Genomic DNA, 17111 nt, shown 5'->3' with positions numbered 1-17111 from the left:
TCTTGACAGGCAGATAAATATGCCATCATATTAGTTAAAAGTATCGGTCCTAGAGTTCAGCCTTTAAGTACTTCTCTCTTTATTCAAATTTAATTGTAGTTTGATTGTATTATTGAATATTTGAATGTAAAGTTCTATGAATATAATGTAATTTTTAAATATTTTTAAAATTACCATAATTTTTGAATAGATATTGAATTGCCCTCATCACAATATCACGTTTCTTCAAAAATTCAATATTAACAACTTTATTTATTTTTAATATTATTTTATTTTTAATTCTATTTAAAATTCAACTCGCATAATAAATTTTACCCGTTACAATTGAATAAACCCTTTCAATAATATAATATATTCAAAAACATTGTTTCCTTCGAACTTGTCTTTCAAGAAAGAAAAGAAAACAAGAAGTCCGTTGCGCTAACTGAATTCTAAATCAACTTTTTTTTTTTTGTATAGGTATCGGGAGCAGTAGTATTTCTAATCGACCTTTTTTGTGTTATCATCATCATCATCCTACTATATACCCCTATAACCAAAAAAGGAGTGCATCCAAAAGGAAACTCACAACAAAAAAAAAAAAAATCAACACGAAATTTCAAAAAAGTTCTAAAATTATTCAAAAGATACTCTCTGATATTAGATTCAAGATACACCGTCAAGGCGACAACAACAAAACAAAAAAACAACTACAAACGGTCAAAACGTGTGTCCGTGTGAGAGAGCCTCCTCTTCGATGAACGGAAGCCGTTTATTTAGTTGTTTTTTTTTTTTTAATATTTTCTCCTCGATTTTCTTGTTATTTTTCTTTTTATCGATGATTTTTTCCATAATTTTCTTTTGTCATATTCGGTCATAAATGTTTTATGATTTTTTATTATTCGTTATTTTTTTTTCGGGGGAGATAGAACAATAAAGCCTGGCGCATCGGAGTTCGACATCGGCATTATTATCTCTCCACTGAAGTCATGAAACATTGTCCTCTCATGTAAATATGACACGAAACGTGTATGGCTTTTTAACGCAATGCAGGACAGTGATGGATTTAAGGGGGACTTTGGGCCCTTTGAGTGCATCTAATTTGCATCAAGTTTTTCTATCTTTTTATATTTGGGGATGTTGACTAAAGTTTTAAGACTTTTGGTAAAAAATTCAAAATTTAAATGGCGCCCGGGTAGGGTTCCAACGTGAAATATATTTTTTTTTAAACTTTTAGATTTATTGTATCTCTAGTTTTTCGTCAATTGAATTCCTGATTTGTATCTTTCTTATCATCACCCCATTAAAATTGACGCCCTAAGCAGCTTATAAGTTGTTAATCCATCCCTGGGCTGCAGTACTCTTTTATACAACAACACCGATAAAAATCATGTAATTATTATTTATAATGTGTTGTCTGTTGTATACGTTTGTATATTTTTGGGAGACGTGTGTGCATTTTTTCAGATAAAATATCCATCATTAATAAAGGCAATCAAATAACAAAAATCATAGAGACGAGATATCCAAATCGACTCGCGTGCAAACAGTTGACTTCTGATATTGAACTCAAAATTACCTCTGCATGATGTCGGTGCATGACCAAAAAGAGGATTTCATTTCATTCTCAGGGGTGTTTTTTTGGCTGTATCAGCGAAGGCTGAACGATGCCAGACAATCTTGATAACTCAATAAAAAAAAAAAAATAAATCGTTTCCCAAAAAAAGAAAAAACAGGGTACCTTTTGTCATTAAAGCGTTATAGTCTGTGTATTTGTTTGCAAACAACATACCCGGGCGCCATTTTTTGAAAGAATTCCTCAAAACGTTCAGTCTAGGGGTTGAGATTGTGTCCCTGCTCATATGTATAATCGGATTAAATAGAGCGCAGATTCAATCTTTAATTTGTTGGAAATTCATGTAAATTCTGTTTTTTTCATTAAATTCCTTTTTCAAGGACAATGTATATAGACACAAAATCCCGACTGATGAGGTTTCTGGTTTAAATTAAATTCTCTCTCATTGTTTTCTTTTAATTTTATAAAAAAAAAAATAGAACAAACTCGTTTGAAAGAATGGGAATCTTTAAAAAAAGAAAAGAGGGATGTCCTTTTGAGAAGTGTTTTGTCATGAAAAGCGTGGAAAATCATTACTAGCGTGAGGAAAATAATATGCGTAGGAAGTTTTCCAGTTTCTTGCACAAATTTCAGCATACAACTGAGAAAAGGGTGTCACGATGAGCTTTTGACAGGATGACAATTAAAAAATCCCCCTTCAGACAGAACACAAGGCAATAGTCATGTAAAATGTGGCATATCCTTATATAGTCCTTGTGTGAGTGTGCATTTATTTAAATGTGTAAAATCCGATTTGAAATTGGGGGATTAAAATCACATTTGTAACGCATTTGGTTGGGGATTTGCATTATGCTTATTTTGTCTATCGATAAGGATATTATATCCTTGGGGGGGAGGCAGTAAATTTTCATATTAAATCCTTAATTCACCATAGCACACACACACACAAGAGTATTGTAATTTGCTTGAATTCTCGCAGCTTGTGGTTATGTTGTTGCTAAAGGAAATATATAATTTGTCTTTTTTTTGGTCCTCGAAAAAAAAATGTCCTTCAAATAAAAAAAAAGAGGCCAATTTGTGTAATTTAAAACAATAGGAGGTTCCTTACGGCTATAAAACTTCTCTTCTTTTTAAGTCGTCCTTTTTGAGTTAAATTAAATGGGAGGATCTTTGTTATATTTAAAGTCACGTAGAAAAGACAAAAGTCCCTAAAATACAAAACTTTAAGGAGGTCCTAAAAAAAGGAACGAACAACGAGTCTAAGAAACTTAATTAACTCAAAAACTTCAAAGGATATTGTTATTCCTTTTACCCCTCTCTTTTACTGTTTCCTTCGACAAGTTATAGGAACCATCAAGGATAAAAACATTCAAAATAACACAGAACTCATTTACTTTCGTCTTAGCAAAATTAATCGAAAGGATATTCTTTATAAGAAAAATAAAAAAAAAACTTTACTATTATAAAGGATCTTGAAGATAAATACCCTCACATTAACAAAAGGTGTCAGCTGGTGGTTTTTAAATGTTTCTATATCCCATCTATCTCTCCTCTCTCGCCAGGGTTTTTCTCTTTTGGTAAATTAAATTTGTTTACATCCGAAAAATTTGAACCAACCAGTAGTAGCTATAAGTTTTAAATTTAGAAGAAGTGATGGTATTATATTTATTTGCTCCTCTCCAATTTATTTATATTTATTAAAGAAAAGGATATACATATACAAGAAAATAGAAAATTAAGTTTAAGGGACAGAAATTGGATCTTAATCAGGGTTTTCTTCATTTTGGTTTTTATGGGTTGAAGGTTATATTTTGTTGCCATTGAAGATGAGATAATTGATTTTCCTTTAAATTTTATCAAAAAAATAAAAAAAAAACAACAAAATTAATAGAAAAGGTTTTTGAAGATTTAATCAATTTTTAAGAAAAGGACTTTTTATGAAGAAGATGTTGTTGATTTTAATTTACTTTGTGTGAGAAGAAAGTTAATTTTCTTAAAGTTTTGGGTTGGAGATACAACTTTGGTTTTTCTTGATTTTCTTTTTTTTTTTTATTTTTTTTGCTTATCAATAAAAATAGGAGATTTAAGGTCATATTCTTATTTTTTTATTTCGAAATACCATATTTTTCATTTTCCACCAAATACTTTATCTCATCCTTTAAGCTTTAAAAGAAATAAAAGTCAATGAGTTTTTGTGTGAAGAAATTATTCATTTAAAAATAAATGATATTTTTAACGACTGTCTCCAAAATTTCCTTAAAATCACGTGGAAGAACTTTGTTTAAATTTTGTAGATTTTATATACTAAGCAATTTAAAGCAGAAAAAATCGATTTGATTAAAAAAATATTTCAAACGACAAAAATTTCTAGCAACCGGAAATTATCAGTATGAAACCAAATTTTTATGAAATAGCTTTGTTATAGGGATTTTTATGAATTGAAATCTTCAAAAATTTTATCAGTTAACGAACTAAACAAATACATTTCATAGCTTCTTTTAGACTTGTATAAAGCTTCCGAAAGTATTTTTGGATGCTAAAAAAGGCATTGTTCAAGTTGTATAGACATAAGCAAATGCATCTTCTTAGTCTGAATTCTTACCAAGAAAAAACTTAAAGCAGCAGTTGCTTCTGTAAAGCTTGTATAAGGTTTCAAATCTAAGTAGATTATTCTTTGTGTCGTTTTTTTTTTTATTTCTTAAAAATGATTACATTTATCATGGAAAATCCGTTTGCTCGAAATTTTTCTACTGCTTAAAATATAAAACTAACAAACCTTGAATAAAATCCTTCATCAAGTTTATAGGAAATCTAAAAGTCAAAATCAAAATATATCATTGATTCAATTTTTGCAAATCTTTAATGCTATTATGACAGCGCTATCAATTCTTCTGATACCTTGAAATTCTTAAATACACACTGCATAATTCATCTTGAAACAGTGTTTTTCTAAAACTAAAAATAGCCAATGTTCTTCCGCCTGCCGTAAAAATCTGGGCCAAGGGTCAATTTGCTTTATATTATCGACAAAATAATAATCTTCTCTCATTTTCAAATCTAAATATTATTTCTTTGTTTCTATTTTAAAAATACAATTTTCCTATGTGAAATTTTTCAAATTCTATTTTTAGCTATGCCGAGTAATCTTCTTCAAGAATTTTTGCATTCACTTGTATCTTTCTATTTAATTATCGTGTAGGCGTTGGCTGGCGTTAAAATTGTTTAAAATTGTTTGAACTTTTGTCCTATTGATTGCTTCAAATCTATTTGAGAAAATTGCATCGTTACTTTTGTCAAAGAATTTTTATAAAAATAGACCATATACAAAATTGACAACAAACATGAGAAATAAATTGAATTTCCGTTTTGTATTCATTCGTTCGAATAACTGTAAATTCTAAAATTGTCATTCACTCTTTGACCATTTAAATGCAAATTAATATCATAACCATCATCGTCTTCATCATATCGATTCAACCAAACCCTGGCCACTATGAGCAAAAGACAATTATGACTGGCACTTCCGTTGTCAACTCTTTCTGACAAGAATACATAAAATAACGTTCTTTATAAGCAAAATAAGACCAAAGAAAAAAAAAAAAAAAACAACATGCTCATATAAATGCTCGATTAAATGCTGTCAATATTGGCCAAAGTATTTATAAAAAAAAAAAAAGAGAGAATGCTACAAGACTTTAAAGTTGGTTTAGCTTCAGTTGACAGCACGTCGTATGTAAATTGAATACTTAATTGCCAAAGTGGCACGTGCAACCGAAATAATGTTTTTTTTCTCTTTAGTCAAAGGTATTTTTTTTTGCGCGCATGCGTGCGTGCCTTTAAGTTTTTTTTTTCAGATCTTTGATTGGAATATCTAGATGGTTGCCTTTTTCGAAGGAACCAAGAGTGCGTCACGAATCACGACGTAGACCGACCGACGGAACAAACAACGTTTCAAACGTTTAATTCATTGCCCAGCAGGTATTCCAAAGCTCACTGCACAGACACCAAGGAGAAGACTTGTCCAAGAGTATACCCAACCAACTCTTGATTAGAATCTGTCCAAGTCAACATGTCATATTCACACTGACTTTATGTGCGGAAGAATTCGCTAGATTTGATCTAGCGGAGACTTGGCGAACTATAATATGAATTTACTTATTTTATGAGGCTCCCTCTGCCGCCAATTCACTGCATGGTCTCTCTCCATATGGTTTGCCGGTAGGTGGCGTGTGTGATGTTTTATTTGCTCAGGCGTCTTTAAAATTGCATTTCCCGTTAATTGATTTGTCAGTTTGGTTCAGAATTTGCACACCATGTCACTGGGAGAGATATTTTTTTTTTTTTTTTTCGAATCCAAGATGGAGCGACGAAACGCGTATTTATAAATTATATGCAGATTGCAATTAAAAACCAAATGTAGATTCTGGCCATGATGATGACTCGAGGAGTAATCGCACACTCGAGAGTGTGTTGTGTACTCCATCATCGAGATAATTACATGCCTTTCGAATTATATATATTTTTTTTTTTTTTATTTTTACTTGTTGGCGCTTTCTTGGAGATTCTTCAAGTTTTTTTTTTTGTATAGAAAAAAAGATACAGATACGAAAAAATGAAACGATGTTGACTCGTACAAGCAATGAAACGTGAAGAGAGATGTCTCATTTGGATTTAGTAGTTTATATATATATATTTTTTTTTTTATCTTCTCACAAAATAAAAAAAAAAACATATTTTATCATTTTGTTGATCGCATTTTAATTGGACGTTGATATGTGGTCGAGAGCTAAAAAAGTTTTATGAAGTTTTGTATTTTATTTTTTTTTTATTTCGAATGAAAGAAGATGATAAGTTTTGTATGTTTTTTGAAATATTAATTGGGGCCAAGAGCCATTAAAATGTAATGCGCGGAAAATCATTTCGCGCGGGGGAGTTTTTTTTTTTTTTAATAGCACAGGGGGAAAGATTGAGTATAATTTACTTGGAGCGGAAATAGCAAGAGAGTAAAAAAAGGAAAAGATTACTTTTTGTTTTTTCCTGTTTTTTTTTTTTTTTTTTTTTTTTTTGTGAATCAAGTGTGCCCCTTAGCAGTTTTGGTATACTTTTGTTTAATGTCTTTAGAATATTTTTTTTACTTCAAGATGATAGAAGGCTTTTGTGGATATTAAGAGTGTGGGAATAAACAAATAATTTAATTGTTGTTTTGTAAGTGTTTTTTTTTTTTTTTTTGTAACAAAGAAAAGTTTTTGGTTGAGTAGGAATTTTGGCAAGAAAGCAAAAAAACAAAAAACAAAAATAAATGTTTGATAATTATTTCTGTCTAAGACCTAATTGCTGTGTTAATTTTTTATTATTATTTTTGTTGTTCAAAAGAGAAGCCGTCTTTAAAAAGTTTTAGAATAATTAAGATGTTTGTTTGGGTTGAAATGAGTATAATGTGAGTTTGGGTACCAGCAGCACCTTTTTTAGTTTAACTTTTATGAGACTAAAATTTTTTGGTACTTCAGATAGAGATTTTAATTGTTAGGCGTTTCTTAAGCTCTTCGTGTTTCTTTGTCAAGAGTTTTCTGACAAGATTTGCCATGATATTAATTCAAAATTTATTTAGTATGTGCAAGAAACTGCAAAGAATATGAAATCTTGAAGTTTTTAACAAAATCCTTCAAAACGTTTTTCAAGAAATCTAAAAGACAGTACTGAACTTATTTTACTTTTTTGATCAAAAACCCTCTCACTATTCATTTAAGAAATTTCTGAACTATCAACTGATTTCGGTTTGCTAGAAATTTCAATATTTTTCTGAAGAAATCAAATATTAATACTTAATATCTACATCTCAGAGCCAACATGATAGGATACCTACCAAAGAAATGAATATGCCCCCAATGACTTTAAAGTCACTAATTAGTCATTCAAAGTGCAAAAACTACTATAGTAACCCTGACAAATAATTTCCTGATCCACTTGTAGATTTAATTTGTCAAAAAAGTCACAAACTTTTACACAAAAAATACAATGTTCGTCCTTCTTAATTACTTTATATTTGTATGCAGTTTTTTCTGTTTTGTTGCTGTGTTGTCAACTAAATAGGTATACATTTCAAGTTTTATACCCTTTACCTACTTTAGAAAGAAATAAAACAAAAAACCCAACGAAAAAAAAAAAACTAGGTCGAAGTTGGTAAACAAGTCAGGGACAGAATGTTTTCATTTTTTTTTTCATTCTCCCATAACGATTATAAATCCAACTAGAAAAGTTACCAAAAATAAAGAAGAAAAAAAAAAATGATGCAATTTTCTAACACAAAAGATGCACTTATAAATCAACTTTTCTCTCTCCGTCTCTTTTTTTCCGAAAAGGGAAAAAAAATTGCATTCTACCTGCCATGCAAAACAACAAACTTAACAAAAAAAGAAAAATATTGTAACCTATTTTAGTTTCCTTTTTATGTTTTTAGTTTTTTTTTTTTTTTTCTTTATATTTTTTTGTCAGTCAACAATCTCATTGTCATTGACATGAATTTTGTTCTTCTTAAAAAAAAAATACAAACAAAAAAAAAAAAGATATAATTGTAACTTATTCTGCAAATAAAAAAAAAATATTTTTTTGCACAAATCCAGTTTTTTTTTTTCCATTCTGTGTGAAATTCATTTCTTCTTTTAGTAGAGATACATTTTATTTTCTCTTTTTTCCTCCATTTGAGTGCACATCAACAAACCAACCAACTAACAGAAAAAAATTCTATATAATAAAGTATCTGAGAGATAAGAATTAAAACATTTTTTTGACAACAATGCAAACACTCAAAATCATCACACAGAGGATATTTCTTTGTATATCATTTTTTTTTTTTTTCTATGTACTATCTCTCTAGAAATATTTTTGTTGGTTTTGTACATCAAGAAGACGAATGAGATGATATATATCACAGTGAGATAGAAAAAATAACATAATCGAACATCATGAACATGAAATACAAAAAAAAGAAAAAAAAAAACTAAAAACTATAAAGATTGTGAAACCTGAAACTTGTCAGCAAATAAAAGTATCTCACATCTAGCATTTATACCATTGAAGAGTATCTATCTATCTATCTGTCATGGCTATTTGGTCAAATAAAAAAAAAGTAGAAAATAACGCGCGTGAGTAAACATAAACGGCTGTCAGAAAAAGTGATTACTCCTCCAAATTTATATACAGGTTACCTCTCTCTGATATGTTACCATTAACTGATTGAGTATCGACATTTCGACAATAATGGTGATTGAAAGCTTTAAAACAAATAAAAGTCAAAGGGTGTTTGGCGAAAAGAATGAAATTCGTGAAAAAATGATATTTTTCATTACTGACTTTTTGATTTCCTCGAAATCCTGTGAAAGGATTTTTATGAAAATTTGTAGATTTCATATTCTTAGCAGTTGAAAACAGAAAAATTCGATTTCTTCAAGAAAAAATGAAAAACACCAAAAATTTCTAGCAAACTGATATCACTTGATGAGTTAGTACCATCGATTTGCTAGAATTTTTTTTTGTTTTCAATATTTTCTTTAAGAGATCGATTGATTCTGTTTGCAACTGTAAAGAACATGAAATCTACAAATTTTGAGTTAATTTCATCAAGTAGTTGCTGAGGAAATCAACAAGTCAGTATTGAAAAATATCATTTACAACCAAAAAATTCATTTCAATGCAAGTGCTGAAGTCAAAAATGTTTAACATCCAACACAACCTTCTATCATATTTTAAAAGTTATCAGCCGAAACACCCTGTTCGAGTGTCCCAGTTTACTGTATTCTTCCTGAATCGTGTGATCAATAGAGAAGTGCACTCAATTGATATCAAACAAAGTGGACTATTGATTCACTACACGCTATCAACCCCAAAACCAAACAGAAACCAACAAACAAAAAAAAAAAAGAAGAACAACACACACAAAAAATGAACAAACATAACCAATCTATCTGAATTCATTCAGTTCTTGATATAATCTAATTTACGACAAGTAATAAACTTTTATTGGATTTTGTAGAGAAAAAAAAAAACCGAAGAACTACTCTTATATCTGCTACCGATAATAATTAAAATGAAAATCGGTGCAGTTGTGAGACCAAAAAAGCTACCCAAAAAATCATATTTTAACTTATATCGACAAACAATAATAATAATAAGAATTCGGCGGCGTGATGGAGTACCACGCGTAGCCACAGAAATAATAAAAAATAATTTCCTTTGTTATCAGTTAATTGACTCCAATTTATTCATTCTTTCCTTCTGCTCTGCTTTTGTAGTTGATTATTGATGACGGGGCCAAAAGGCTAAGTTTAACGACATTCGAAAAATGCAGTTACAAGAGTATCGGAGTCGAAAACATCAAAGACTTGGAAATCTAATATCTTATGTCAGAAATACTTTTTTTTTTATTGTGATGAAATACGATTTGTGTAATAAATTTTGATTTTATTACCACATACATGAAATGAAATGAAACGAAAAATCCATTGCAGAATGAATAAAGAAATTTTGTGTTATGTGCGCTTATTTACACAAATAGGAAGCAATTTTTTATTGATGATATGCGATACCATACGTTTAGTTTTTTTTTTTTTTAATTTTATTGCGCGGTGCTCTCTTCAAATGAAGAAAAATTAATGTTTATGTACAGTTTCAAATATCAATACAAGTCAGTTGGAAGATTTGAATTTTAATGATTTCATGACATTGTAAGAAAATAATAAGGATTGGTTGAGGTAGTGTATTTTTCTCTACTGACTTTTTGATTTCCTGGAAAACTTGTGAAAGGATTTAGCTCAAAATTTGTAGATTTCATATTCTAAGGAGTTGGAAGCTGAAGCAATCAATTTCTATGGAAATATATTGCGAACAACAAAAATTTCTAGCAAACTGATATCAGTTGATATGTCAGAAATTGCTTATCCAATACTGATCCAAGTGTTTAATATGGACATTTTTAACATTTAACACATAGCTAACTGGTGAGAAACACTTTTTACAACAGTTTAGAAAATTTGGAGGCTAAAAAAAAAACCCTGTAATAGTTTGTCAGCTGTTTGCGCTATACTCGGTGATTGTGAGTTTTTCACTTTTACATTTTTTTTTTTGGTTCTCCAAAATTCATATTCTTTTATATTTAAGAAAATCGTTGAAAGTGTTTGAGTAATTCTAATTTTTGGAGTCCTTAAAACAGTTTTTGAAACATTAAAACTGATTTCAAAGCTTATTTTCTAATAACTTGGGAAAAAAAAGGAAAAATAAACTTTATGATTTTGACTTTGAAAAAATTACTTTGTGTGTTAAAAGCCGACGGTATTAGATTAAAAGGTTGTAATTAAGTTTTTTTTTCAGTATAGCGCAAGAAAGTAACAATTTAATCTCATTATCATCAGAATTAAAAGCAAAAAAAAGCAATTAAAAAATGTACACCCTACTGTATTTCTTATTATATATTTCAACTGGAATGTTGTCATCTCCAATGATTGTCATAGTCAGAAATAAGATGCAGATGCAATCATCAGTGAAGTATGAAACTTGAACAAGAAACAAAAAAAGAAACAACAATTAACCTTATAATAACAAGATTCTAATGCTTGTTGGTTAAGTGTCGTGGGTGTTAAATTCATTTTCATATGGCTTGATGTCAATTAGTATTGTCTTTAAGAAATACGAGATAGTTAAGATAGATTTACCAAAGACTATGCAAATATTTGTATCTATCTCCAAATGAAATATTATCTTTGGCGTCTTCACCAAAGTTAATTCATGAATAAATAAATAATTCTAAGCAAAAAGCACGTTCAATGGTTTTTTATTACAATTTGACATGCGACTGTAAAATAATTCTCGAGAAATTTAAAATCAAAGACTTCAAGACTACGTATCTAAACATTCTTGAGTATTTATCTATTTTATTTTTTGCTATGACAAGGATTTATTTATATATTTTTAATTTTTCCAAATTGCAAATAGCTAATAGAATTCCTAGAACTATAGGTACAGTATTATTAAAGGCAAAACATAGAAAAATAAAATTCTAAGAAAAATTAATATTGAAGTTTTATGAAAAATTGCAGGAAATTGGATTTTCTGCAATGTTTTATAACAATGTTTTTTTTAGTTTGAACATGAGATTTTAATTTTAAATTTCATGGAATTTTTACATTTTTTTTATCATGAAATTGAACCTAGTTAAATTGCAACTAAAGCAAATTTGCAGACATGAAACAGTCACATTTTTTTTTTTTGAAAGCTGTTTTGTCAATACTGAAACTACGATTCTTTGATTTAAATTCAAAATGTATTAGGCAATAACTTTAACATAGTTTTTACATTTTCGTATTTTTAATTTTTATAGGTTTAAAGAAAATCAGCCAAATTTATTAAACTTAAATGCTATTAAATAAATGCTAATAAAAAATACACAAAAAAAATTGAGTAAAAATATATTTAAAATAAACTAAACAAAAAGGACCAACAAAGAGGTGGATTTTTTAATATTGCAATTTATTTAAAATCGTCGTAGCATACAAATTTTATCAAGTAATACACAATATGCCTAATGTACCAAAAAGATTTTCCAAAGTCTTTCTAATAAAATTTAAGTAAACAACTTTCGATAGTAACCACTAAAAAACTACTGTAAAATATCGTTATTACAATAGTTTCAAAATCCTTCAGATATCTTTAAAAAATGATTGTGAAATTTTTTAAGAATTTCTTGAAAAATATCTTGAAAAAGTATATGTCAAAATCAGCTCATTAAAAAAAAAATTGATTTTTCAGCAAAAAAAAAAAATGTGTTCATTAAATAAACAATTATTGGCAATAAAGAAAAACAGCTAAGTGAATTTTTGATTATATCTGTATGAGCAAACCAATTTTGCATATTTTTTAAATGACTATTTTAATCATTATAAAAATTTTTTTTGTCGGGATGAAAAATAGATATTGGTAGGAAATTAGCTCTTCTTTTTTCGTTAAAAAATTGTGAAGCAAACAAAATCGATTTTCACTTATGTCGACATAATCTCTTTTAACTTATAGCCACATACCTATTTACGAAACACCACACCGAGTGGAGTTTTTAAATATTTGATATCTAAGATGTGTTGCTGTACAAACGTCGTATGAAGTTACGAAGTAACAGCTATTCTTATTTTGGAAAATGTATTTTACACTTCAGTCTCAAAAGTTCGTCAATTCATTCTTTGTTAACATTTGACTTTGAATACTTGAATATACCTACATTTCAAAAAAAAAAAAATTTTATTTTCATTTTTAAGTAACTTGCAAGTCACGAAATAGTTGTTCAAAATGACTTTTAAATTCAGACCTCGAGACTTGTGTTTCTAATCTCAAAAAATAAAAAAAAATAAATGAGAAACTAGACACTATAGATATTAGGTATATATTAGACGAATGACTAAATTTCACAAAAACCACATTTTTGTAGAGGTTCTGTCAAATCAAGTTTAGGTATCCTATCAACTTGACATACCGCAACATTTTTGTCTCAAGTACATACCTAACCTAGCTTATGTAAGTAACATCTACCTGAATTATTTATTTGCTATTTAACTAAAAGGTCGAAGAAAAAAAAAAAATAAATAAAAACAATTTGAACTGTCAAATGCTACAATTAGTTCTCATAAGAAGCACATATGTCTAACACGATTTGCACTTTGCTAAAGATGGGTTTCTATTTTTACTCAAAAAAAAAAAAAAAAAAATTAAGTAGACATCTTATTGTGTACTCATTTCATCAGGTAGGTAAGAAAAATTCATTTTAAAAGTATCTATAAATTATATTGGATAAGAACTCTCTTCAAAAAAACAACCACCACTGAAGGACATTTAATTTAGAAAATTATATTTTGGGTCAAAAAAGGTTTTGTATAGATACAAATTTGTGTTAACAACATTTACTTGAAAGATTGACATTTTTTTTATAAATTAGAAAATTTTTTCAGTCTTTTTATTGGGATTTAAAATAGAAATAGATCTGATATTGTTTTAATAAACTGTTATACAGACTTAAATCTTGAAGATATTTAAAGCTATTTCAATACAATAAACAATAAACTATAATACTAGATAATGTCGTAAAAATTCACATTTATTTAAGTTCAGATGCAAAAGTGATTACATTGAAATATTCGTTAATATTTTTAAACATTCCTCAAAATCTTAAAACTTGAAGTGGAAAATCAAATTGATCAGAATTTGCATTTCAAGTGAAGACAGTTTGTCTAGAAAAATTTCTGTATCTACTTGACAGTTTTTATATAAGTTCAAAGTTTGACTAATTTATAAAAGTGACGAGCATGCGTAAAAAAGATGTTAGAAGATTTTACAGCAAATAATTTTACAGAATGTGCTTCAAAATCAACCTTTTGACCTCAACAATGTTTTCTTACAGTCTTAAAAGAATGCATTAATGCACCTAAAATTGCATAACAATTATTTTTTTGTTTTATGTAGCTTTGCGACTATCAAAACTTCATGAGCTGACATTAATACGTTTTCAGAATATCCAAAGAAATACTAAACCAACTTCTCAATACCGATATTTAAAGCCTTATTTTTTTCTTTCTGTACCTAGTCATCAATTTTGACATAAAGTTGGTTCCTAGAAATTGCAATAGTTTTATAAGTGTCATAAGTGACCTGCCTGAAGCCTGATTTTAACATGCCTACTTTTGTCAAGAGATAAAACCGAATGTTCTGATAATTCTTTTTTCATATGAAATCGCTTCTTTAATAAGTAAAAGACCAAAAAAGTTAACCTAAGAGATACTCGCAATTTATCATAAAGTTCTTCAAACACCGGTTCAGATTGTTATCCTTTGAGCCTTGATAGTGTAAGTTACAAAAAAAGATCTAATACTTTTTTTTTCAATCTCAAGCCAGTCTGCCTAATTTTGTTCTTAGAAATAACTAGACAAGGAACTTGTTCTCTACCGGCTTATTATTGTAGTTTTTTTTAACTACCAATAAGTTCTGAGAAACTTAAACTATTGATAAAAATCCTTTACAGATTTCTCAAGACTTTTATACCCATCCTTAAGACTCTAACAGTCGTTTTTTAACGTAACTTCATTTTTTTTGTCATTTTCTTTTCAAAATCCATTTTTTTTTTTTCGAAAAGTCAGAAAAAAGCTATTCAACTAATTTCATCCTCTGAGATACAAAAATATCTAATCTATCAATTTTCTATCCTAGTTCCTTAAAACATTTTCTGGCGCGCAACAAGTTTCGGCTCCTACTATCATCATCATCATCAATACTCATCAAAAAAAAAATCCTTACCTTTTCATAGCAACTCTGTCGGCACAGGAACAAATCCTTTGACCCAACTCCTTGGGCATTAATAAATCCTAAAATTGTGGCGGCAATTACCATCAGCATTTGGGTATACGATACTAGTGAGTTCACCATTTTTAATAATTTTTTTTTTCAAATAATTTTTTTTCCTTTAAATTTTTATATTTTAACAGAAATCCGGTGAAAAATATTTGTATTTACACCAAAAAACACTTCAGAATAAATTCTTCTATAAAAATATCACTTTTCAGATATATCTCACTCCCAGGATGATAAAAAAGGACACACAAATAAAATAAAAACCAAAAAAAACTAAGAAAAAATCTTAATTTTTATTTCGGAAAAATCACTTTTAAATTATATTTTCATATGATAAATCTCATAGTATGCAATATATTCTCGTAACGACGAAACAAAAATCCCAATCAAATTGAATTCTCTCGACGGTGAATAAAATCTAAAGGGTATTTGGGTTGGTTGGATATAGACTCGTACGTAAACTCTCTATTCTCGAATTCCGAAATTTGCAAATATCAACTCGACCAACTTGCTCGAAGGTAAATTCTAAACTGAAGCAACTGGCTGTATCGAGATACTTTTAAAAACTTCTTTCGTTCGTGTATATTTAGATAGATACAAAACAGTCGAACACTGTGCCGACCGACACATATGGAATGGATGCATGCAAACAGCGGGGACAGACTGTAGTCTTTTAGGTTTTTTGTTGTTGTTGGTTTGTTGCCTTCTCTTGTTCTCATCGTTTGTTGCTTTGAATTTGTATTGACGATTTGTTTTGTTGCTTTTGGTGTTTTTGTATGTTGCTGCAGCAATACTGCAGAAGTAGTTTCTGCAAAAAGTATCTATCTCCTGAGTCTGTATACAGATACTTCGAACATTATTCGGTATGAAGAGATACACAGAATTACAGTACTTTTCGAAGATTGTGTTGCGAGACCGTTAAGCAAAGCACGTGTTTCGAAGTAGATTCGACCAATCAGAAGAAAGATACAAAATTTTATAGATACTTTGTGCAGATTTTGCAGAAATGTTGTTCGAAATCGGGTAAACTGGTTTCGTAATGAGGGGAAAATGTGTTTTTGGTTTTTTCTCTTAAACCTTTGCAGACTGGCTGATTTCGACTTCGAAACAGAAATATTGATATAGCAGTTAAAGGAGGTCTATGGGGAATTATTTCTTTGGCATTGATTTTGTACGTTTTGTGTGTTTCTTCTATAACTTCTGTGTCATTGCAGAAGTTTTGGCTGTTGAATAAATTTTTTTTTTTGTTGGGGAAGTAATAACAATAAAAATGTATCTATGAGAAACATTCACATAAACACTAGAAATATATCTGCAATCCGAACCCGATCCTGATGCTGTTGTATGATGATGATGATACTGCTGTTGTACTATGCTGATGCTGGAAAAATGCTCTTGTGTTTCTTGTGAAGGTCATTCCATTGAAGCATCATCGTCGTTGTAGTCGTCGCCATCATCATCGTCATCTTCCTTCATCGTCGTCGCTGATGATGTTTTTGCAACATAAATGAGTTTCCTGTGAGTTTTGTTTCTTTCTCTTGCTTTTATGTGAGATACTTTTTTTCTCGGTGCTTTTTTTTTGTTTTTTTCTTCCTTTTTATCTTGTCATTCCATTTAGTTGTCTGCACTTTCTGGTGATATGAGTTGAAGTAGTATGATGTGCAATATAGAAAAATACTCGCATATAAAGACGCAGATAAGTACGTTGCGATTCTGCGAAGTTATCATTACTTTTCAACGTTTTTTTTTTTTTTTTTTTTTTTTTTGTACCTCTGATGGGATTTAAAAGACAATCTCATAATAAAACATGAGTTTTTTCTAGGAATTATTTGATTTTTTTTTTCGCAATTTTTCTTTGTTTTTTGTTTTGCGTTGCGCGCACTGTGAGGAAATATAGGAATTTGCAACTAAACAAAACCTTTATAATGTAAGAAGTATAATTGTGCGTAAAATACGTGCATTATAAGTAAAAGGTGAAGATGCCAGTTAAAGATAATTTTTTTGTTTTTATTTTTTTTATTTTAGTGTTTATAAGTAGAGGCTTAAGATTTATTAGAGATAAAGAAGGATTTCATCATACCTAATATGAGAAAAGAATTTTATGGCCCTTAGCATTAATAAGATAATGCTGAAGGCACCCTTTGAAAATTTAAAGTTTTTGCTTGATAGTGAAATAATC

At 29.1% G+C, this 17111-nt stretch overlaps 1 protein-coding gene across 2 annotated transcripts in view; it reads right to left on the bottom strand.

Annotated features, from left to right (window-relative positions):
• LOC129909318 (transmembrane protein fend) overlaps positions 1-15560 on the bottom strand; it is a 45260-nt gene extending 29700 nt beyond the window's left edge. The window contains exon 1 of one of the 2 annotated variants that reach the window (XM_055986402.1): positions 14879-15560. In XM_055986402.1, the coding sequence (XP_055842377.1) occupies positions 14879-15007 (129 nt within the window). In that variant the 5' untranslated portion in view covers positions 15008-15560. The remainder of the gene's footprint in view (positions 1-14878) is intronic. The other variant, XM_055986403.1, reaches the window with a different exon arrangement.
• Positions 15561-17111: the final 1551 nt, after the last annotated feature.

Source organism: Episyrphus balteatus, chromosome 2 (assembly GCF_945859705.1).
Source record: "Episyrphus balteatus chromosome 2, idEpiBalt1.1, whole genome shotgun sequence".
Taxonomy (NCBI): domain Eukaryota; kingdom Metazoa; phylum Arthropoda; class Insecta; order Diptera; family Syrphidae; genus Episyrphus; species Episyrphus balteatus.
This window is presented reverse-complemented; position numbering and strand designations above follow the sequence as displayed.